General features: G+C 54.5%; 1 protein-coding gene and 1 long non-coding RNA gene across 6 annotated transcripts in view; one reads left to right on the forward strand and one right to left on the reverse strand.

Moving 5' to 3' along the window:
- PTPRE (protein tyrosine phosphatase receptor type E) overlaps positions 1–23809 on the forward strand; it is a 148788-nt gene that overhangs the window by 91708 nt on the left and 33271 nt on the right. For 4 of the 5 annotated variants that reach the window (XM_036924055.2, XM_036924040.2, XM_036924050.2 and 1 more), the window contains 4 exons: positions 14224–14342; positions 20622–20718; positions 20934–21007; positions 22734–22870. In XM_036924055.2, coding sequence (XP_036779950.2) covers positions 14231–14342; positions 20622–20718; positions 20934–21007; positions 22734–22870 — 420 coding nt within the window. In that variant the 5' untranslated portion in view covers positions 14224–14230. Of the gene's footprint in view, positions 1–14223; positions 14343–20621; positions 20719–20753; positions 20855–20933; positions 21008–22733; positions 22871–23809 lie in introns of those variants that run through there. The other variant, XM_036924080.2, reaches the window with a different exon arrangement.
- On the reverse strand, positions 7099–16626 carry LOC118931497 (uncharacterized). The gene is made up of 4 exons (XR_005032414.2): positions 15435–16626; positions 13774–13954; positions 11309–11424; positions 7099–10736 (listed from the first exon to the last, which is right to left on the reverse strand). It is a non-coding gene; the product is annotated as an uncharacterized LOC118931497 (long non-coding RNA).

Consider the following 23809-nt stretch of genomic DNA (forward strand, 5'->3'; position numbering starts at 1 on the left):
AGCGGTTCCCAGCTCCACGTCAGCTCCTCCTCATCCTTCCTCTTCAAGGTTGCGTCTCGAGGTCCCATTACAACAGGTCTCTCTGGCCCTGTGTGGCCTTGACCGTGCATGCACTGCTTCTGTTCCTGCAAGCCAAGCAGGACAGGAGGCCCAGGAGGCCAGCCCCATGCTGATGTCTCCTGCAGCCTGCTTCTCGCCTGCAGTGGGGCCCTCGAGCTGCTCCCTGCCCAGCCTCCCTGGGGTTGCCTCCTCTGGAGATGGCTGAAGTCGGAAAACAGAGCAGCTGGAAAATGGTGGCTTCTCAGCTTGAGGGGGGCTGCTTTCCTATCCTGCAGTGAGGATTTCACATTCCCTCTGTCTCTCTGTCTCTCTCTCTCACACACAAGGAGCATTTTTAGGGGATTTCTGGAGAAATGATTTGTGTAACATACTGATGTACCAGGGACATAACCCATTACAATCAGGGACTCTTGACAGGCACTCAGCCAAAGGTGTGTTTCACCTCAGGCTTGGGGACCTCCCCTGGTGCCCCAGTCCCACCTCCTCCTGTCACCCCCACCCCAGGCAGGATTATTGCAGTGGTTCAAGCAGGACCTTTGGAATCTGGGAATTCTAGCTTGAAATCCCAGCTTGGCCACTTACTGGCTGCATGATCTTGGACCTTTACTTGGCTTTCTGAGCCTCAGTCAGGGCCCCATATCCCTGTGGCATCGTCCCCAGCCTCCAACAGGCTGGAAGCTCCAGGGGTGGGTGGGCAGGACCAGACAGGGCTCCAGGTTTTTTTGTTTCTCTAAGATACCAAATGATCCCGGGCCTCTATGGGACTTGCCTTGAGCAGGCAGAGCCGGCGTGAAGGGTGTCAGCCTGGAACACGGGTTTGCCCTTCTGTAGCTCTTTGATGCTGTCCTGCTTAATCCCAGTTCATTCGCTAATTCATTTGTTCATCTAATCATTTAGATGGGGTCTCAGACCAAAGCCAGGCTGGTGAATTGAGGTGGGGATGGGACAGGGTGCCGGGCCAGGGCCCTGTGGGAGGAGCAGGAGTCACATCACCCAGGGTGGCCCCCCTGAGAACCCCTGCCCTCAGCAGGTAGGCTGTGAGGATGGACAGGTGGACAGTCTGGCTTTGCCTGAGCCCAGCTGTGTGGGACCCAGGCTACATTCTCAAGGAAGTACAAAGAGTCTCTCAGGAGGATTGAGGTTCTTTTCGTGGACTCCCAAAGGCTTTGCTGGGAGCAGAGCTATGCGCATGCACACGTGTGTGCTCAGCGAGGGGCTGCCATGTGACTGGGAGTCAGAAGAATTGTGCTCAGAGCAAGGAGAGCTTAGCCGACAGGGGCTCTTCTCACTAAAGTGTGGGAATCAGGGCAATACGTCGATGGGCCTTTAGATGCCCTGGAGCTCACGGTGCACGTCGGAGGAACCCTCGCTTTGTTCCCGGCTCATACACTGCATCTTGCACTGACGCAAACCCACTTTTGACTGATTTTGATTTTGCTGGTCAACCTCTGGACCTCACGTTCAGATATATAACCAGATCACAAATATAAGCAGGTTTTCCCTGAGTTTCTGCTGTTGGATTGCCAGCAACAGAAACCTGCTTCAGGACATTTCAACATACTAAGAAAATCCACCTAGTCCCACGATGGCTCAGGATTTAGCTTTTAGAGCATTTAACTTGATCAGTCTGCATCTATCACTCTTCAGTTTATATTAAATTTTTAAAAAGCACTTGGTTTTGGAATAACAAATGGCCAGGAGCTTCTGCTAACCCAAAGGCCAGTTGGCTGGCCTGCCTGGGACACACCAGCCCTGTGACTGCCCAGTCAGTGCCTTTCCCTGGGCCCCACTGGGAGTGTGGAGTCTACTGGGAGCCTCGTGATATGATAGGAGTGGTTAAGCCATCTCTCAGCCCTGCAGGTAGAGTGTCTTTTTTCCTGCCAAATTGTAGAAACTCAGCGAGAGAGCAGCACGCCTATCAGTGGTGGTCACCGTGGGCACTGGGACCTCACGTCCATTCCCCAGGTGCTGTGCGGGCCGTGGGGACACTGACCTCCTTGGGCAGGCTGAGGTCCCCAACAGCCTGTGAGCCCGCAGCATGACCACACCCGGCATGTTGGGAAGATGCTCACTGAATTGAGCCACTGAATTTAAGGGAAGCTAAAGTATGAGAATCAGCTGACACCTTGTTCTGCAGCAACGTGCATGTCAGGATGGCTTCTGATACAGCTCTCCCTGGCCACCTCCACCCTTCCCCAGGGAGTGGGTGCTCAGGAACGCAGGCTGTTTCCAGAAATAGCACAATCTGAGCTCTTGTAAGAAGGTAAAACTACCGCTATCGCCCCCCCCTCCAAAGTATGCAATGCCCTCCAGGGCCAATGGCATGCTCTATCACCTGCTCCTGCCAGGACCCACGGTCACACAGAGATCTCTTCTTGTTATGTTGTGCCCAAGAGTCTTGCCACAGCCCTTTATAGGACCTAGAGTACCTGCTACAAAGGAGAAGAGAAAGATACAAAGGCACCTTTAAAAATGCTTTTTGGGGTAAAAGAGAAAAAAAACAATGGTGGCATTCAAGTTTCTTAATGAATCTTTTACTGCTTGCTTCCCATGAGGTTGCCCTGAGGTGCAGGCTCAGCATCTTTACTTGACATTTATGTCGATTCTGCATTTCCTTTCCAAGGTTTTTGATTTCCAGTGTAATCAGCCTCAATTTTCAGGAACAATTCTAGAATGTGCATTTAGTTATTGATCATTGATAGAGCTGTATGCCCAGGTGGTTGGCGTATTTGCTGAACAGTTATCCCAAGGTTGCAGCAAGAATATCTCACCATTTAGATAGAAGACTTTGGTTTATGGTCCCAGCTCAGAATCTGCCCTGGAGGCAGGTATGGAAGCATTGATTTATTTATGGGTCCTATGAAGGACATCACAGATCGATTTACAGACACAGCCCGGATGAAAGTCAAATGGAAGGTAGAGGAAATGGCCTTCACCTGATTACCACCTCGAACGTGTTCTGACCATGTTCTGAAGCTCTGGGAAGCTCTGACACGCACACTTAAAGCACAGCCCCTCCATCACCAACACCTGTGCTCCTCAGGGCGCACCTGCTCCCAGCAGACCTGCAGATGCTCTTCTCAGGCAGGACCCAAGAGGGAAAATAGGGTAGCGGGACTGCCCCAGGCTTTGTACAGATGGCCTCCTGTCCTCAGCCCGCTGGACACTGTTTGGGCTTTTAGTGAAATGCAGGCCCAGGAAAGGAGGTGGCCATGCAGGAGACGGTGTGTGGGGACTGTCCTTCCCCACCCCAGGCTGTCCCCCAAGTCAGAGGCCTGTCTTCCCCCACATTTTCTCCTGACAGCCCTCCTACAACTTCATCAGGTGCTGATGCAGACTCTGCCCCTCCAGGACACACAGGACTATAAGACGGCCCCGCCTCACATTCAAGTTCCGAAGGCGGGGCAGAGACCACCAGCTGTAGGCCTCTGTCGAGACCTCCAAGCCTGGGGGATGACATAGAGAAAGCAAGGCTTCCGGGTTCCTGGCAGTGGGGGGGATGCCAAAGTGCAGGAGGGTGAGGCCGCCTCTGCCCAGCAGAGCCGTGTGGTCAAGGCCAGGGGAGGGCAGCTGAGGGGCACGAGCCACCGTGGCTCCAGAGCCTCCTCCAAATTCTAGTACTTCGGCAGGCTCTAGCATCTGAATGTCCCTGTTAATATTAAAATATGATATGATGGGATTGAAAAATAATCTGAGTGCCTTTCCCAGGGAGTAAAGGTCACCATTCAAATTTGCTGCAAATAAATCGATAGTGGCCTCCATGAGGGCTGTGGCACTTTCGGATTGAAAACATAACAAAACTGGAAAGTATTGAGGACAGGTCCTTCGGGCCTACTACTTGCCATTTACTTTCATCTGTAGGGGTTAACTTGCTGTCTCGCAGGCCTTTTTTTCTGGATCATAGTCTGTTTTGTAGTAGTTTGGTTTTGCTAAGACCCACAGACCGTCCCAAACAGAGTTGTCTTGTCACTGCCCGGGAGGTAATTTTCAATGAATACAGAATTCAATGATGTTATTATATATTATGTGAAATGACAATCAGCCAGAATTAATTATTGGTAAGTTTAGAGGCTCATGAACAATTGGTTGTGAGACACTGTCGGCAATATTTGAGATTATATAACAAAACAATGTCTGGCTCAGTGTGAAGCCACCAGAAATGAAGAATTACCATTTCAGGTTTTCAAGGGTTTTCCTTCCTCTGTTCTTTCAAATAAAAAGAGGAGTTTTCTTTCATAGGACAAAAACTTTTCCAACAAGTCCAGCTGTAGTTCATTTCTGTTGTATTTGGACCCCCACTATAGCAACACTCTGTTTCACGTTCTCTGACAGGCGGTTGCTCAGGGGGCTTGGTAGTGAGTATGGCTCGAGGGTAAGCGAAAATACGCTTTTGAAAAGCTTCCTTGTACCTTTCTGTGGCTCTGTTGTCTTTATGGCAAAGGAGAAACACTTCATTCTTACAGAATAAGGTCTTCACATTTTATTCATCTTCAAGAGGGCAAGGCGTATAATTGGAATTATGCAAATTAGTGCGTGGTCCATAGGAAATTGAAGCTGAAATTATCCCGGAACGGACTTGCCAACACGCCGGATTCTCACGGGTCCTTGCTAGCAGCCCCAGTAGAGTGCTGCTGGGTCCTCCGGAGGGCCCCTCGCCTGGGCTGAGCCAGGCCCCAAGCAGCGGGCCCTGCTCAGTAGGTGCAGGCAAGAAGCCCAACGTGGACCAGTACATCAGAGGTTGGGGTACACCGGGGCTTTAAATTATTCTTGTGATGTTTTTTTAATTCTCTGATGAAATCAGTTTCAGCTCATAATCCACAAGTGTGTATACAAGTCTTCAGCAGTGTGTATATAATAAAGCATTGGAGTGAATTCTAAAGGGCCTTTTACTCAGACATAATGGATTTCCTGAAGTTTTTTACGACCACTTGCTGCTCTGTTACTGCACCCTCATCAGGGGGCAGAGTCGGCGGAGCCCCAGTGGGGACCCTTTGCTCCTTCCTTTGTTCAGGGAAACACCAAACCCAGATTCTGAGCCTTGCAAGATGGAGGCAGATTCAGCACGTGGCCAGCTGAGGGTGGAGTAGCAATAGATCGGACTGCCCCACTTTACAGACCAGTGAACTGAGACACATGATCATAGCCGCCCACGTTGTAATTTTTTTCCAGTCTCATCACCTGAATTTCCAAGAAACCAGTGAGAGGTTGACCCTAAGGCCTGGTATCTCCCATATTTTATGCCCTCTGTTCCAAAAGTTAGCCATTCACTCAACAGACTGCTTTGTTCTTGAGTGGAAAGACTAAATCATGTGAAACTCAGTTTGCAGGACTAAACCGAAGAGGCAGGAGCCAGCCTGAGTGGAGGCTGTATCTTCACCCCATTCCTGCACTTTCTGTAAGACCCAGGTATCTCCGCGGGGCCTCACCCTGGGGATCCCTGGGCTTGCAGTGCCGGCTTACAGACAGCTCCCATACACCTTGTCTTGTTTGAGCACCACAGCCTCATGTACATAGGAGAAGAAGAGCAGGACCCAGGACGAGAGGAAATGCAAAATTCAATGCCTCATCACGAGGACAAATTACCCACTTGTCAGGAAAAGGAATCGAGTGGGCAAAGATCCACATCCAAGCACAATGTCAACTCCTGCTGACCTTACTCAACAGAAATGATTCCTTGTTGACACTTTACTTTTACTTCAACAAGTCCTCAAACCAAGCCTGAGATGTTTGAAATAAAACTCAGTTCTGCTGTGAAAGCTCCCAGATTCCCAGAGAGCCACTTGTCCCTGTGGACCTCAGTGACCAGCAGCCAAATCTCCAGGAGCAGAGAGCAGAGACGCCCCCTTCACCCAATAAAGGCCGCCTTTGTCTCCTAAAAATATCACTTCATCATTTAACTGGCAAAATACATTGTCAGATGCTATTTTGTGAGCTGATTTTATTTATTTTTCCCAATTAAAACACAGAGGAATAGCTCTACTGAAGAGCCAATTTTCCTAATAAGATGAGAGCTAATGGCCTTGAATTTTTAAAAATACTGTCCTGTCCATGATGCTGTGGCCACCTAACATGGCCCCCGTCCCCACACCGTGAGGGTGCCCACCTCCCTGAAATGTGTGGGCCTCTCTGTGAGCTTCATCATGTCAGACGGCTCATCTTGGGGATTTGCCAAGAGGCAGGAAAGGGCCCAGGAGCCCTTGATGAACTCAGAGGAGGGCCAATAATTGCACTTTACTTTTTCATACTTCCCATGTTGAGGAAAAGCAAAATCTAGAACCAAAAGACCCCCCTTGCCCTCTCCTTGGGGGGTAGGCATTCCACCGACCCCAGGACAGACTGAGCCCTCTGTCCACTGAGGGGAAACAGCTCACCTGTGCGAGGGCTGGTGGCCAGGTGTGCAGCAGGGGACGGAACCCAGGGTGCGCCACCTGTTGGAAAATAATTTTATTCAGGCCCTCGTGTTCCAAGACCCGTTGGGACGTTTTATGATAGGAAATGCTCTTAGTCGATCTCTGCTCCATTGCGCCCAGTGACTTAAGTATAACTCAGTCAGCTCCGACTTGTGAAAATCATTTCCATCTCCTCATTTCTTCCTTTAAAAAAAAACCGGTTACTTGGTACTTGTATAATGAGAGAGAAAGTGCAAAACAAAAATGTAGTCTCTGGGAAAGTTGTTACATTTTTCACCTATAGTTTCTAACCAAGAAGAGGGACTGGAGCCGAGGGCTGACTCTAAGTTGTGTCTGTATTGATGTTGCTCCCCCGGTTTCAGTGTGACTGGTACCGGGCAGTCCCAAGGCCTGGGGGTGTGATATCTAAAGTTCCTTGAGGGACATGGGGCATGAGGAGTGAGGGATGTCAGCCTCGAAATACTGTGTCTGCTAAGACCTGAGAGCATGTCGCCTCCATGGCTCTTAGCTGAGACCTTTCCATGCGGTGGCCGGCTGCTGCTCGTCATGTGTGTCTGAGGGCAGCACCAGGCCTGCTGCGGGGAACCTGGGGCTCCACCTCCCCAGCTCCCACCCGGCGTCCTGGCACTTGTATAATGAGAGAGGAAGTCTCTCACCCCCATCCCCAGGGCAGTCTATGTATTCTCCAGGGACCCAGACATCTCTGGACACACCTAGCCTGTGTGTATGGGGGTGGGTGGAGCAAATATGTGTCGCTGGCTTCCTTATACCGGTCACCCAGCACTGCCAGGGTATGCTCGGAATTCAGCTTCCTGAACCCCAAGAGTTCTTCTGTGTATCCCAGGGAACCCCAAATGGATTGTGTGGAGGGTGTGTGTGCACAAGGGGCAGCCTTGTGGCCCGATGTGCCCCAGGCTGCAGAAGGAGCCAGCATGCTCTGCCGCAGCCCGGAGCCGGGGGTGGGGCCGCCTCCCTCTCTCTGACCCCCTGTCTCCTCTGTCGGAGCCCCCACTTCTCTGAATGGCCATCAGAGGGTCAGACGCGGGGACCCTGGAGGACACCATGGGCCGGGGAGGCCCCTGTCCAGTGGCAGTCAGCCAGGCCAGGGATGCCACCCAGTGCCCTGCCATTTCTTTTTTGTTTTTTTTCACCTTTTTCTCCCCTAACGCATGGACCTCTTTACTGGTCTCCTTTTAATGTTTCGATGGTTTTATTTTTAGATACGTGCAGTTACCTTTGTTCAAAAGCAATTAAGTTCCAATCTTCACCAACTCAGATAAAAGGTACTCTTTACATCATTTTCCTTTTAACAATCAAAACCTTCTCTGAATAGGAAGGGTCACTGTGGATGCGGCAGAGACACGCTGAGTCAGCACGTCTCACTGCTTAAGGGGTTTTTATTAAGTCTTTCATCCATGTAAGCATATTCACACCTGAAGCTTGAAAAAGGACTAGATTTGTTTTTCCTTTACGATGGAAACACATCTTTGTTCTTTTGCAATCTTGCCAAATGCATAAAAAAAGAAGAATCTTGCCTGTGGGAAATATTCTCCTGATTTTATGGAGAACAGGCTTGGTGATAAATGCCCGAAGGCTCATAGTGGCCCCTGCCTCCCAGGGGGGTTCATCAGGAGAGGGTTTGGGGGCAGCTGGGAGGGGTTTGGCTGGTCCAATGTGTAGGACTTGTATTTTTACGGTGATTTCCGGAAACTGGCGCCGTCCTTCCAGCGTGTTGCCCGGCTGAGGACGCTCCTGTGCCTGCAGGGACCCCTCCGGTCGCTGTCTGTTCTCAGCTGCCTCAGGGCTGAAGGGTGTCTGAGGCCCCTCACTTTGCTTGCTGGCGGGGAGTGTGGGGGCAGAAGGGGTGTGATAGTGATGGGCCCTGAAACGCGGGCAGTGGGGTCACTGTAGACGTGTCACAGCAGTGTCTGTGTCCACACTCACGTCATGTGTTGGTGCACAGGTGGGTCCATAAAGCAGCTTGAGACCCCTGCAATGGGGCAATGGTTAACCTTCCTCTTTTTGCTTGCCCTCTATTGAAAAGGCCTGGCTAAGCTGGCACAGAGAGAGACCCACTCTGGACCAGATGCTGCCCTGCTGGGTAGGCAGACCTGAGCTGACAGCAGGCCATGGTCCTGGGAGCCACTGCCCTGTAGTCTAGGCAGAAACAGAGGCCAGGAGGCATGGTGCGGGGGACGTGGGTCCCCTGAGCACCTCCCTGCTCCCCAGGCAGAGTGAGCCAGGCAGTCAGCAGTGGTTCCAGCCTTGGCCAAGGCCTTGGGAGCCTCCCTGGGCTCTGGAGACCCGGGCAGAGAGCCCAGGACACTGCGGTATGAATCCTGGACTCTTACAGTGAGCTTGTCCTGCCAGTGGGCTTCAGCCCCGGGCATGCTCACTATGGATTCAGTGAGACTGAAAAATGACAGTGGAACATCCTTGGGGTGAAAGGGTTTATACCCAACTTTTTCTCCCAGTGGTAGGTGAAGCACAAGAATCCCGTCCACTCAGAGCGAGTCCGCACGCAGCAAGCCTGTCTCTGCCTCCAGGCCTCCCTGCCCCGCAGCCTCTCAGGCAACGTCCTCAGCGCTGCCTACACTCCAGCCTCTGCTCTCCTGCAGCTGTGCTGCCCAGAGCACTGGGAGGAGCTCTTTCCATAAAGTCAGTAACAACGCACTGCCCACGGGTGTGTGGTGAGCCAGCCGACCAGGGCAGGTGCGAATCCCGGGCACAGGGACCTTCACTGTATCCACGGGGCGGCCACAGTCTTTTTCTCCAGCTGTCTGTCCCTGAAGGTCACTGTGGCATTTCCCCAGGAAAGACTGAGGGGAGTGCAATGTGCTTTGCCCTGCCTCTGACCCCACTGTGGACAGGTTTCAGAGGGCCACCAGCCCCTGCCCACTGAAGGAAGCTCACCCTCAGAGCCCAGCGTTAGGGTGGCCACCCCGTTCCTGGGGCCCCATTGCCCAGCAGGGCTGGGTGACACGCTGGAGCATGGGGGCCAGAAAGGCAGGGCCCCTGGCTGTCAGCTGCCTTCGCAGAGCAGCAGACCCAGCCAGGAGGGGAGAGATCTGCCCCGGGAGGAAGCCCTCCCACGGGGCCTGGAGCCCCACTGGGCCCGGGCCGCCCGTCCTGCTGCAGCCCAGGCCTGGCCGCCCCACACTGACCCGCCCTCCTGCCTGCTGCTCCTCCAGGCTGCCCTTCCTGCCCACTGTCCCTGGAGGCTGCCTCTCTGCCCTGGCAGCTACCCCCGGGATTTACTTCCACTTCCCTATCCCCTTTTGGCCTCTGAGCCCCACCCTGGGCTCATTTACCTACAGGGCTCCATCCAGGCCCCAGTCCTGGGGTCATTTACCTACAAGGCTCTTCACTCTCCCGACGGCAAATTCTGTGGAAGCAGAAGACAGACCCGGGCCATTCTCATCCTTGTCTCCTGGGTTGCTCACACCGAGCCTGGCTGGGCTCTGTGTGGTGGTCGCTTGGGGTGGTCATGAGATGCCCCTTGCTGAAGCTGCCTGGGGACTTGGTGCCTGAACCAGAGGGAGAACAGCCCGGATGCCGCCGCCTCATTCTTGGAGACTCACTCAGCCGGGGAGCCGGGCAGTTCTCCAAGCTACTACTTTTCCCAAGCACGCAGGTGGGGCCGTGGGGCCATGGGACATCACTGGCCACCAGCCCTGACTGTGTGTCTGCCTTGAGCCCCACCTGGCGTGGGCATCCAGCAACTCTTCTCGTCAGTGGGCCCACAGGACATCTGGAAACAGGCCCCATGACCAACCCCCTCAGGCGGGCGCTGGCTACCCCAGGGCGCTGTCCCTGACCCTGGTCCTGGCCAATGAGAAGGACACTGACAGAGCCCCAAGTCTCGATGCCCAGAGATGCTGGGCACACTTTCCTGTGGGTGGCACACTGCTCAGTCCAGGCGTCCCCTCTCCTGACAATGCCAGATTCCCACAGAAGCCTCAGTCTATTTCTGAATAGAGAAAAACATGTTGACTCACACACATGTTCCAGCAGAGTAACAAGTCACTAAAGCAGAGGATGAAGAAGACAGTGTGTGCCCGCTTGGGGCTGAGCTTGGACGCTGAACACAGGCTGATGTAAGGCCCCTCGAGGCTGGGGCTAGGCTCTCCTGGGCACATGTGACACGGGCACTTCTCAGGCCACTGGTGTCTGGGCACCCAAATGCCCTCATTGGTGGCTCCTGGGTGCCTGTCCCAAAATAGTCAGGTCTGTCCAAGCTGTTTCTGAAAATTGTTGGCAGTTTTTCTGCAAGGGAGAGAGAACACTCATGTCCGCCCCCGGCCAGAGGAGGTCCCAGCCTCCCCTGAAGACAGCAGAGCAGACATGAGCACAGATGACCTCAGCCTGAGCCCCAGAGAGAGGGCCTGGGCTCCGGTACTGCGGCTCAATCCTGGACACGGCAGATGCTCACCGGGGCATTGCCACGGCTCTGGCTGCTTCCAGAAGGAAGTGACAGGGAGCGGGCCTCTCAGTATATGCCCTCTGGGTTAAAGCTCCTGGGCAGCACGGCTGGTGATCTGCCTAGCATGCAGCTGAGGAGTTCTAATAAGCAGTCCGGAGAGGAGTTAATTAACAAGGTTGCTTGCATTTATTATCTCACTGGATCCTCTTGCTTCACTAATCAGGAAGCAAGCCCACCAGAGGGTTGCTGCCTGGCCCGAGGGGTTGGTCAGCTTCGAGTCATCCTTCACTCTTCTGAGCAGAGGCTCAGTGAAGGACTCAGCCTCAGGGATGGGTGCCTGCTTCTCAATAAGAGACGGTGGAAGGACCATGCGTTCCCAACCTTGACTGAGGCCTTTCACCCACCCCTGCCTCACCGAGGGGGTCCTGCTGTTTCCTGCTCAGGTGCTTTGGCTGGGGTTCTGCCTCCCACACTGACCTCCCTGGTGGCCTCTGATGAAACAAGTCTCTTCTGAGTGGTGGGGGACCAGGCCTGTGGAGAACGCCTGTGGGTGTGATTCTGGCCGATGGGGACATGCGCCACCGTCAGTCAGATCTGAGCGCCGCTGACCTCAAAGATGGAACCCTGGAGAAGCCTGTGCAGCATCTCCTCATCCACCTGCCTCCTGTCCTCCTGTCCTGCTCCCGGCTGCCCTGCCCAGCCCCCTGCCTGGCCCCTGGTACTTATCCCTGCATGCGGTGGCCTCCTTCAGCTTGGCACCATGCTGCTGCCCTCCCAGCTCAGCCAAGCTGCTTGAGGGCAGCGGCAGGCTTGTATTCACCTCTCCATCTCCGTGACCTAGCAGGCTGCCTGCCCTAGAGTAGCTGCTCAATGAAGAGTATTAAAAAGGCATGCAATGAAGTAAAAATCAATTCTAATCAAATTGATAGTTGGCTGACTAGTAATGGGAGTGAAAACAAAGGCTTGTTGGAAATAAACTATTTTGCTTATCTCAGTTCTGGAGATCCAACGTGTTTTATGCTCCACAGCACTTCACATTTGATAAGCACACAACAAATGCCGATTAAATGCAAATCATTAAGGTTTAACATGGATTTAATTACTATTTCAAGCATGAGTTTTGTACTTATTTGTGTCAGTGCTTATCAGGTAGCTTGTGCAAACCCTTTGAGGGTGAGTGCTCAGGAACTGGCAAGTTGTCATTGGCTGGAAATGTTAAATGCTGCAATAAAGGGCTCCACCTGGCAGGGTTTGAATTCTGCAAAATTTAGTGCCCTTGGCGGATCTGGTATCTGAAGAGGTGGCCTTGTCTGGCTCAAGGGTGTTGGCCTCTTGGACCATTGAGCCTTTGGAGAGGAGAGTTTTTGAATTAATGCATGTGATGAAAATATTTCAACTAGGAACTCTGCATCTTTGAATTGTACTGAACCAATTAATACTTCCTAATCAATTTACTCTGCAATTGATTCAAATATATTAAAAGTACTGTAGCAGTGTTCAATATAGTTTTGTGTAATGCAGTATACATGGAGCCGCCCATCAGGGTTTGAGGACCTGGGTTCAAATCCTAGCTCCTCCACCTCCTCTGACCTGACTTGGGCCAGTTCCTTATCCTCAAGTGCCTCAGTTTCTCAGTCCCAGATGGTTATAGTGAGGGCAGTGCCCATATGAAGGGCAATAGTAGGTGCTCATGGAATGAGAGGTAGTGTGTGTGTATGATTCACTTTATAAATCTAAAATGCACTTTGACAAAAAAGAGCCAAGAAGTAACAGTGTTGATTGTGGCTGTTATAGTTTTTCTGGGATAATTGTTATAATGTGCTCATAATGGTTTCATTTTAATAGTGGTGATTGCTAGAAACGATTAGGATTTTTTCCATGCTTTCAGATGTGTTCTCTAATTACAAGGAGCCAGTGTTTCTTGGTCTCAGTCCATTCATATCCCCAAGGGGGGCTTTTTGCAGGAAAGTGCTGTCTGTGGGGATGGGGACATTCCAGGTGACCATGGTCTGGGGTCACAGGATGGAAACAGAAGGAGGCTTGCAGGAGGTGGGGAGCCCATACCTCAACCACATGTCCGCATTGTCATCCCCAGATCCTGCTCGACAGGTACTGCCACCCACCTTCACCTGCAATGAGCCCTCTAGGAGGGGTTTCTACACCACCAAGGGGTGATGGATTTCCTGAGGATCTAGGGTGTTTGGACAGAAAGGGGCACCAGGTGCAGGTCTCCTGAGTGGAAGAGCCTTTTCCTGTGTTGAGCTGTGCTGCGATCTGGGCATCCACCCACCCACCCCATGATGCTTCCCTCCGTTCCCACGAGCCTGGGCACTTGCAAGGGATGAGCTGGCTGAGGCCCCTACAGTAGGAGGGGGCACCCCTGCTGCCCCTGAGGCTCAGACAGGAGCAGAAGCAGGCAGGGCCAGCACCCTTGGGTGAAGACTGAATGGGTAACACATGACAGCACCAGGCCGAGGGCTTGGCCTGCAGGAACACAGCCATCAGGCCCACCCTTCTTTTGCTCTCATCACTGTTAACACCTCAAGAGTGAGAGGGTTGAGCTGGGCTTTAAATTAATTCACTGGACACCAGAGTGTGAGCAAGGTGAGGGCCTGGGCTGGACACATCAGGGACCTGTCCCTGTAGCCTGGGTGGGAGGCAGTCAAGGCCAGCACCCAGGACAGGGCCAGGGGTGTGGACTGTGGCTGTGACCAGGGGGACAGCAGAGGTGGACCCTGTGCCAAGGGGCTAGAGCCCCACTCCTGGCTCCCCAGCCTGTGACCTGGGGCCAATTAAGTGAACTCCATCCTGAGCCATTGAGTCTTCTCAGGGGGGCTGACACTTCTCTAGGCTGTCAAGATGCTCAAAAGAAGTGCCCACCTGTGTCACTGCAGGCAGGGCCAACTGTCCGACAGATTGTCATCACGTGGCCATCTAGGCGTGATGGTGAGCAGCGGGGGTGGGGGTCTGAGAAGCTGCTGCTCACACGTCTAGGTCTCTGGGTGATTTCAGAATTTGTCTTCCTAGGGCACCTCCACATCCTTGTTTGCTGCCTCTCTTCCTAAAAACAAACAAACAAAGCAGGAAGTTAACCTGAGTGGCGGGAGACATTACAACCTGGGGTTTCTAACCTGGCTTGTGCTGAGGTGGAAGTGTTTCCGAGCGTGGGTATAAAGTGTGCCAGCAGTGGAGCAGAGATGCTCCCCTAACTCAGATGAACAGACAGCGCCCCCCAGGCGCCCCGGTTTTCCCCCTCCCTCCACACTGGTGGAGGGCCAGCCCGCCGAGGCGTGGGGGCGAGTCCTCTGAGCCTGTCCGTGCCTCTTGCAGGCTCACCATGGAGCCCTTCTGTCCACTCCTGCTGGCAGGCGCTAGCCTGCCGCTCGCCAAGGCGCTCAAGGCCAACGAGACCACCACAGCGCCGAGCAACTGGACCTCCCCTACCTCAGGTAAGGACCGGCCGCCTCGGCCCCACCTGCCCTCAGTGCCCACCGCCCGCTGCCCCCCTCATGCACTCCTGGGGTGGCAAAGCCACGAAGGCCAGGGAGCGAAGGTGTGACTGACTTTTCTTCATGTGCTGCTAACGTTTCACACCTATAAAAACAGGCTGGCTCGAAAAGCCGGTAGGTCGGTGTTTGACGGGAGCAAAGCTTAGCATTCAGGAGGCAGCAGACAGAACCCCGTGCTGAGAGCTGGTGTCAGCCTCCCGGCCAGGAGAGCAGAGGGCCGGCAACCCTGACCCCACTGTGCGGAGCCCCTTCAAACCAGCCCTGGTCACACACTGGTGACTCAGGAGGGGTTGCTGAAGCACCAACAGCTGATGAGATTGAGAAATTATGATTAAGGATTTTAGGCAAGATACTGGTGTAGTGGTTAGATTTATATATATGTATTTTTAAAAATCCTTACCTTTTAGAGAGGCTTGGAGAAGAATTTATGAACCAAAGGATGTGATGTCTAGGGGTGACTTGAAAAGGAGCCAGTGGGGAACAGGAGGTGGGCGGGGCTGGGGAGGAACACAGGTGCCCTTGTCCTGGTAGGAAGGTTGGATGGCAGCTACGTAGGGGTTCACTATGCTCGCACCTTTTTTATATTTTGAAAGTTAGGAGGAAAGGAAAGAGTCCACAGATGCATGTGCTGATGGGGATGACCTCAGAGACATGCAGAGTGACAGAAGCCAGACACATGGGAGACCCTGTGGTGGTGGCTGCCCTTCCGGGAAATGCCAGGAGTAGGCAGGCAGCTGGAGGGGGCGAGCGTGGACTGGGGCTGCGCTGGTGGGACGGGGAGTGACCCCAGACAGGCAGCAGGGATTTTACTGGGTTGACACCAATAATCTGAAACTGGACTGTGGTGATAGAGACACAGATCTGAGCATTTGCTAACAGTCACTGAACAGTATGCACGTTCTACCTGAATAAAATGAAACAAATGCCGTGCAAAGTTAAAAGTAAGAGGAGGAGAAGAGGGAGAAGGAAAAGCGACCACAGGGCATGCTCTGGGACTGCACGGCCATGTCCAGTTTGGACTCCGCCACTGACCTGCGTGTGACCTTGAGGGATTGCTGCATCTTTTGTGCCTCAGTATCCCCACTTGCCAGATGGAGGTCACAGTGGTACCTCCTTCTTGGCAGTGCTGTGCAGAAGAGATAACCTCACTGGAACTGAGCAGGATCCTCCACGTGGACGGGCTGTTAGTGGGAGTGTGTGTCATCAGGGGCCTGTCGCCCATCCAGCGTCTTACTGCCCAGAGGGTTGGCTCTTCAGTCCCCCTCGCTGTCTCTTTCCTAGATGTATGCGCAACACAGAGAGAGGCCCAGCTGCTGAGTTCAGGGTCCCCAAGGAGTTGGTATGGATTTCCTGGGCAAAGCCAGGGCTCCCTGGTAGACTTGAATTCTACCTGTGGCTGCCAGCTCCTTCCCATGGCAGGGTAAGCAGAAGCCTGTAACCAGCAAGGGCTGGTCCCCTCGCTGTGCACCAGGGCCTGTTGCCAGTCCCCACGTACCTGCTCTGTCCTCTTCTCAATCTCCCAAGACTCCCACACTTAAAACTCAAGGATTTCTCTGATAGGGTATCACTTGCTGTATTAGTCAGGGTTTTCCAGAGAAACAGAATTAGTAAGATACAGATGTATATCTATAACTTTATCTATATTTACTATAAGGAACTGGCTCACATAGTTGTGGAGGCTGCTAAGTCCAAAATCTGCAGAGTCGAAGTCCTTGTCTGGGTCCAGAGAGTGGCAGGCTGCTATAGCACCAGAAAGAGTGGTGTCCCAGGGGGAAGGCCATCAGGCAGGAAGAAGTCCGTCTTATTCACAGGAGACAGAGCCCCTTGGTTCTATTCAGGCCTTCAACGGATTAGATGCGGCTCATCCAGAGTGGAGAGGGCATTCTCCTTTTCTCTGACTACTGATTTAAGTGTTAAACCTCATCCACAAAGCATCCACACAGAAATATCCAGAATAATGTTTGACAAAATATCTGGGCATTCTTTGGCCCAGTTAAGTTGACACACAAAATTAAACATCACACTTGGTCATCAAAAGCCTTCCAGAAAACAAAAATTATCAGCCTCCCTCCAGAAATAGCTTGGCTGCGGTGAGGTGACCCTACTACTGAGGCTGGGGTCAGGGGTTCTGTTTCTACCCAGCTCAAGGCCTTCACATGATTTCCTAACTTGGGACAAATGTCCTACAAATGCACTGTTGTCCCCCAGATGGGGCAGAGGCGCCCTGCTGGTGATGCCAGCTCCAGGTGCCTCCCCATCTTTTGCATCGCACAGCACTCTCCTCATGAGGAAACCCGGAGAAATCCAAAACTGCCAGAAGAGAGAGGCAGGAGCCTCCAGAGAGGGAGACTGCACTGGCCACACTGCGCCATCTCCGGCTGGCCCTCTGGGCACCCAGCCGTCGGTGCTGCACCGCAGCCTGGGACCCTCCAGTAGCTGCCCTGAGGACACCACATTCCTGTGCCGGGCAGGGAGGGGCTAGCCTCTGCTGGCTGCGTGCCCATCAACTGCAGAAACATTTACCAAAATATTCAACCAGGCAGAACATCGTTTGTCCAGAAGGAGGGAAGAAACTGGAGCAGTGTGGACAATCCTGCAGATGGCACTGTGGGCACCAGGTCCATGTCATGGTGACCCAGCCCCTGACCCCTGGGCCTTTTCAGTCACTTGTGGATAAACTGATTGGCTGACAATATTGCCGTGGGTGTCAGGTGCTCCCTTCCAGGAAGAGAGTGGTGTGTGACCTTGCACCCACCAGAACGAATGTGAAACTCTCACTCTGTGGCAGCTGCTATGGGGGCCTTCATGGCCTGGCCACACAACCCAGAGGGAAGTCCATGCCGGCTCCACAGCAGGGTCTCTGTTCCACGGTGTGGACAGGGCCCTTCGGCCTAGAATTCTGGAGGCAAACTGGACCGTTCGTGCCCTTGGAAACGTTGTCAGTTCCCTGAAAGAAGAAAATATAACCAAGCAAAACATAAATATCTAATTATGTTTTGCTAATCATGAAAAGGTGCTTTACTCTCCAGAAATTAGAGATATGCAAATGAAAATAGTATTATTTTACTCATGAGATTAATAAGTTAAAGCACTGTTAATATCCAGGAGAAATAAGCTCTATCATACACTCAAGGTCAGTACAGAAGTTGGAATCTCTGGAGTTTCTATTACAATTAAAGATGTGTGCACACTGATGCGAAAGGCCCACTTCTAGGAGCTGCTCCAGAAGCACTGGCAGATATTCGAGCATGGACACAAGATGTGAGACGAGGTAATGGCAAAGAAGTTGGAAACAACCTGAATGTCCATCCAAATCTTGGTTTATCCAACAAATGGAGATCAAGCAGCTATTACTAAAAGGAGGAGGTCTGTGTGTGCTGGCTCGGCAGCCCTCCAGGACAGGCAACCAGACGGGAGAGCCAGTCACAGAGCTGCCTGGACAGCCTATGTCATGTGGGTTTTGTTTGTTTATTTTCTCACATTTAACATTGCCCAGGGGACACAGCCCAGCCTGCAGAGGTTTTTTCTGGCCCACATTGTTTTTCAAAATTGTATTTAGGTTGAATTACTTACCAATACTTAAAAATCCGAGAAGTCTTACTTAAAAACACAGATTCCTTCTTTTGGGAAATGGGAAGCACTAGGCTCTCAGGGCCCACCTTTCTCTCTTGACCCCAGGTGGCTGGGGCTGAGAAGTGGCTGCCCCCCTTAGACAGGGCATGGACCCTCCAGTTCCTCAGGCCCCAAGGCCTGCCTGCCCCTGCGTGCTCCTGCCTGACCTCTGCCCCCCAGGACAGAGGCACCTGGTGACAAAGGGCAGACACCCTGGTGGGGGGACCCATTTGCCCCTGTGATCTGTTGTTTTGTCCATGTGCACAGCCCCTCTCTGGGGCCTCTGTGCACTCAGCTCTGGGCCTTGAGGGCATGCTATGGAATCACCCATGTCGGTAACTGCAGCCTTTACTATGGGTGGCATGAGCATGGAGGCTGGACCCTGGAACCTCCTGGCAAGGCCCCGAGAGATGGGCCGTCTGTGGTCCTGGTGACTTTCGGAAGTTCCAAGACAGACCTGAACCCTCAGCCGGGTCCACCCAGCCCTTGGACCTGAGAGCTGGCCGGTCAGTCAGTCACTGTCAAGGTAGAAGCTGAGCTGACTGCCTGCCCTCTGTGCAAAAGCAGAAAATGGGGGTTCCCCCGTGGCAGCACCCAGTGAAGGGAAGGGCGGATGCCCACTTGGCCAGGCTGGGGTGCGGCCCACACAGGCCCTCTCTACAGCCAGCCCAGCTCTGCTCCCTGGTGTGGGGCATCTCCCCCAGCAGCTTGGGCTTGACTTGCTCCAAGGGTAGCCCAGGGGGGCAGGTGTGGAGGCCTCAGGGGGAGCCAGCTGCAGGCAGGGCAAGGGGGGACTGGGGCGGACACTCTTGGTGGCTCAGCCTGGAGTCGCCTTGGCCCTGAGCTGCGGCCTGGCCTGTGAGCATCAGCAGCCAGATGGGAGGTCTGGGCGCAGCAGGAATGGGGGAGTTTCACAGGTCGGCCAGGTTGTCAGTGCCTGGGGCCACCTCCTCACCAGACCAGCTGTCCCCTTAGGGCACTTCTACATGTAACAGACACTCAAATCGGTGACATGTTGTCATTTATTTGGAGTATACGCACCATTTACAGGGTGCCAGAGTCAGCACGAGGCCCCGGGGGGAGGATGACCTGCTCCCAGAGGGCTCACAGACTCGGGGGGAGACGCAGGTCACGGCCTTTAGGGTACACAGGAGGGGCTGCTTGGTAAGGGACGCAGCAGGCCCTCGGGGTCCCCATGGTGCTCGGGGCTGCACTTGGGGCTTCTGTGAAGTCAAAGCAGTCGTTGCCTTCGAGGGGCTTAGGCTAAAATGGGAGCTAAGGTGGTCCCCCACAGGGCCTGTTCACACCAGGAAATGGGGTCTGTGCTTCGAGGCCTACAAAGCCCCTCTGGAATCCACAAGAGGGGTGCTCAGTGGGCTTTCTGGAGGAGGGGGCTTTTGGAGGTGCTCCTTGGGGAGCAGGTACATTTGGTGAGGAGAGGTAGAATGGCAGTCTGGGGAGGCAGGAGCCAAGTCAGAACATCGGGGGAGGAGCTGGGGCCTGAGGGTGGCAGCGAGGCCACCACGGCCCCTCGGAAGTTGGCTTACAGGGTGTGTGGGATCCGGCACTCATAGTTCCGGGAGGCTGGGTCAGGGCACCTCTACCCAGCCCTGGGCCACACTGCTCCCCAGTTCCCTGATCTCCCGCGGAGGCCCTGGGACTCCACCTGGACGTCCTGGGACAGCACAAGACATCCTCCTGCCCCCTCCTCGCCTTCCACTTTCCCCTTGGGGGAACGGCAGGAGCCCTGTGATTGGGAACCGCCACATGAGGTTGGGGGACCCCTGGTGTCCCCTCACTGCCTCTCAAGAGGGAACCTTGATGAGGCAGGCCACCAGCTCCTCAGCCCAGGTCTCCTTTTCAGTGTCCACCCTGCTCGTTTGTTAAGTGGTGGGGCCTCTGCGGACGAGGGCGGTGGTCTGCTTTGCACAGGGTAAGGCGGTGCGCTGGTGTCTGGGATGGCGCGCTGATGGGGAGCCTGCTTCACAAACGGTGGAGTGAGGCTCTGGTGTCTGGAAGGAGGGCTGCTGGAGGGACCCCCTGTGAACTACAAGGTGGGGTCCAGCGTTCGGGAGGGAGGCTGCTGGAGGGACCCCCTGTGAACTATAAGGTGGGGTCCGGCGTCAGGGAAGGAGAGCTGGTGGGGGGACTCCCTGTGAACTACAAGGTGGGGTCCTGCATCAGGGAAGGAGAGCTGGTGGGGGGACCCCCTGTGAACTACAAGGTGGGGTCCTGCATCAGGGAAGGAGAGCTGGTGGGGGGACTCCCTGTGAACTACAAGGTGGGGTCCGGCATCAGGGAAGGAGGCCGCTGGAGGGACCCCCTGTGAACTACAAGGTGGGGTCTGGCATCAGTGAAGGAGGCCGCTGGAGGGACCCCCTGTGAACTACAAGGTGGGGTCTGGCATCAGTGAAGGAGGGCTGGTGGGGGGACCCTGTGAACTACCTGGTGGGGTCCTGCGTCAGGGAAGGAGGGCTGGTGGGGCGGCTGGTTTGCAGACTGTAAGGTGCCGTCTGGCGTCGGGAATCTTTCCTTGCCCGGCCTGCTCTCCCCGACATCGAGCCCCTGCCCCGGGTCTGGTGTCGTGATGGGCGGTTCTGCCCCCAGGCCCCCCGGACCCTGGCGCCCCCCAGCCCCTGCTGGCCTGGCTGCTGCTGCCCGTGCTCCTCCTCCTGCTGCTGCTCCTCGCCGCCTACTTCTTCAGGTAGGAGTGTCCTCGGCGCTGACTTGCCCTGACCCGCGGGATGAGGAAGTGAGCTCGCCGGGTGTGGGCCCCGCAGAGGCCCGGGCGGGCGGGGGGCGGCCATGAGCGGCAGGAAGAGCTTCTCCCGGCTCACCTGGTGGGTACCCCCCCCCACCGCGGGGCCCGGGCTCCCGGAGGCCCCCGGTGCTGAAACCTAACGGGTCTGTGTCTCTAAGGTTCCGGAAGCAGAGGAAAGCCGTGGTCAGCGCCAACGACAAGAAGATGCCCAATGGGATCCTGGAAGAGCAAGGTAGGGCACCCCGGGGCCGGGGGCCAGGGGGCAGGGGGCAGGGGTCAGGAGCCGGGGGCCGGGGGTTGGGGCCTGGGGGTCAGGAGCCAGGGGACTGGGAGCCAGGGACTGGGGGTCAGGGGCCGGGGGGCCGGTGCTGGGGGCCGGGTGCCAGGTGCTGGGGGCCAGGTGCCGGGGGCCAGGGGACCGGGGACAGCCGGCTTCCTGAACACACGAGGGCTGCCTTCCTGTAACACTTCACAGCAACTCCTTCAGCTTTGCCACCTTCATTTCACTTCACCCCGTAAAATGCTGTCATTCACAACCGGAGAATTTCACCATTTCAAACTTTTCTCTCTCTGGTATGAAAGAGATGTTTGCGCCGGTTCAGTCTGCAGCGTTGTTGGAGGCAGCGTTCACATCCTGCCACTTTTACAGGGTTTTGACTTGTAACATTTTTCAGTGCGTCCTTTAAGAATCATTCTGAGATGAGACAGTGTGGTTCAGGCTCCACAGGGCTGCCCTGAATCAGCTCTGTTTTAGGGTCCAGCTGAAAGAAAGGAGTTGATCTACTCAAGTGATTCACATGGAGGGTGGGGCTGGGGTCGGCTGGGGCACCTGGGCTCTCGGTCCAGTTACTGACTTGTAAATGCTGCTTACAGAGGCTCGTCGTTTCCCCCTGCAGACGCTGAGGTGACAGAACGGTGTGTGAGAAAGAGGCTTTTAAAAATTGGTTCACACCAGTGAACGTCTAGTAAGCTCACCACCGAACCGTTCCGTGGTTTGGGGGGGCAAACGTGCTGTCAGACCGCAAAGGGTTTGCAAGACTGACCCTGAGAAAGTAAGAGGGTCCCAGCAGAGGAGCTGGCCCACACGCAGGGGGGCAGTTCTGCGGCACTTGGGGGTTGGTGACCCTTGTCAGATAACGAAGTGGCCCCCAGGTGCCACCTTCCTGCTCTTCCCTGTGTTTCATCAGCCTGGATGGGAGGGGAAGAGGTGTGGCCGGTGCATCCTTTTGGAGGAATGAGCCTGAGGGAAGATCTTGGCTGGGCTGCAGGACAGCTCTGCAGGTGGGGACAGGCCCTTTTGCCAGAGTGACAGCGAAGTTATCCTACTGACCTTGTCAAGAGTATCAGCTCATTCTGCGGGAAGAGGAGCACATGCCAGGGATTCCTCCTTTTCTCGTACTCTGAATATGTGGAAGCAGTATGTCCAGTTTGCAGTTTGCATCCCTGACTTTCTCCTTTTCACTGTCTCCTCCTGCCCCCTGCCCCCCAGGAAAAAAAAAAAAACCAAACAGGAATGGTTTCTCCTGTTTCTCTTGGAGCTTATAAGGTTTGAGTTACCAGGACTGCTTGTTACAAAGAAGACAAGAATGAGGGAGGCTCATATCCTAATCAGTTCCCTGTCTGTTCCCAACATGCACCCAGAACCCCATAGTTACTCTGTCTCAAACCTGGACAACTGAGTTGGAGTGGGAAGCTGCCTGAGCCCTTGTGGAAGGAGCATGGGTTGGAGAGGCCTGGGGTGGGCCCATGCGCTGAGCAGATCGGCCCCTGGCTTCAGTGAGATCACGTCACACCGCAGAGGACCACGTGTCCCTCAGCAGTGGGCGTGTGACGGGAGCCAGACCTTGGCATCCACTTGCCTGCGCCCACCTACAAGATCAGAGAGGAATGCACCCCCGCAGCCAGGCTACCCACCTGGGCATGCGGCTGAATGGCCTGTGTCTCTTTCAACCCCACAGAGCAACAGAGAGTGATGCTCCTCAGCCGGTCCCCCTCTGGGCCCAAAAAGTACTTTCCCATCCCGGTGGCACACCTGGAGGAGGAGATCCGCATCCGGTCGGCCGACGACTGCAAGAGGTTTCGAGAGGAGTTCAACGTGAGTCGGGGGCCCCTGGGTCTTGCCGTGTGGGAGGGGGAGATGCGGCGTGTTTCCGGGTAGGTTACCCCGCAGACCCGGAACTCGGGTCCATCAGCGGGACAGCGTCCCCAGCGAGGTTCCAGGAGAGCTGCCTTCCCCCCTGTGCCCCTCGCCCCTCACTGACCTGACCCTCACCCCTCGTCTCTAAGGGGAGACAGTGGGGGAACATGGCTCCTTCCGCTCACACACGCTGAGTGTCGTGTTCTAGAATCAAGTGTGATGGAAATACTGTCCTCTCAGGAATGTGGAAGGCCAGGGCCTAGCACACCGCCGGATGACCTGTTCCTGTGGAAAGCGGCGGGGCCCCACCACCGGCCTCTTCCAGGTCTGAGAGCCTGAGCATCCAGTTGACCAGGAAATGTCCCTCTTCTGAACTACCCCCGTGGTGTTGGTTGAACAGTCCTGGGGCCGCCTTGAGAGGTCCCCGGCGCTGCCTCCGGGAGCCCTTAGAGTTGAGGCCTGCTCATGTGCAGTGCAGGCGCGAGTCCCTGCACGCTGCTACTGCTCTTTGGGATGACTTGCCTCCATGAACTTAGCAATGGCAACAGCTAAGACAGGTTTAACCAACTAACGCTGTTCCCATGGACCCAACTGACTCATCGCTCTTAACAAAAATACTGAAGTACGGCGATGAGACTCCCCTGGGTTGTTAATTTTTCATTCAATGTCCTGTGAATTGTAAATCTGTTAGATAGGTAGAGAGATGATAGACAAATAAGAGAGAGATAGATGATACGGGTGCGTGGTTGGGCCCGCAGATGCACACACGCTGAGATATCTTGTCCTGGATTTTGCTGTTTCTCTGGTCATGATTTGGGTTTTGTTCTGTGCCTCTTCCTCATTCCACACTAGCTGTGTGCTGAGTATTGAGGACGGGCTTCCAGCAGGGAGCCTGTT

This window comes from Manis pentadactyla, chromosome 8, assembly GCF_030020395.1.
Source record: "Manis pentadactyla isolate mManPen7 chromosome 8, mManPen7.hap1, whole genome shotgun sequence".
In the NCBI taxonomy this organism is placed as follows: Eukaryota; Metazoa; Chordata; class Mammalia; order Pholidota; family Manidae; genus Manis; species Manis pentadactyla.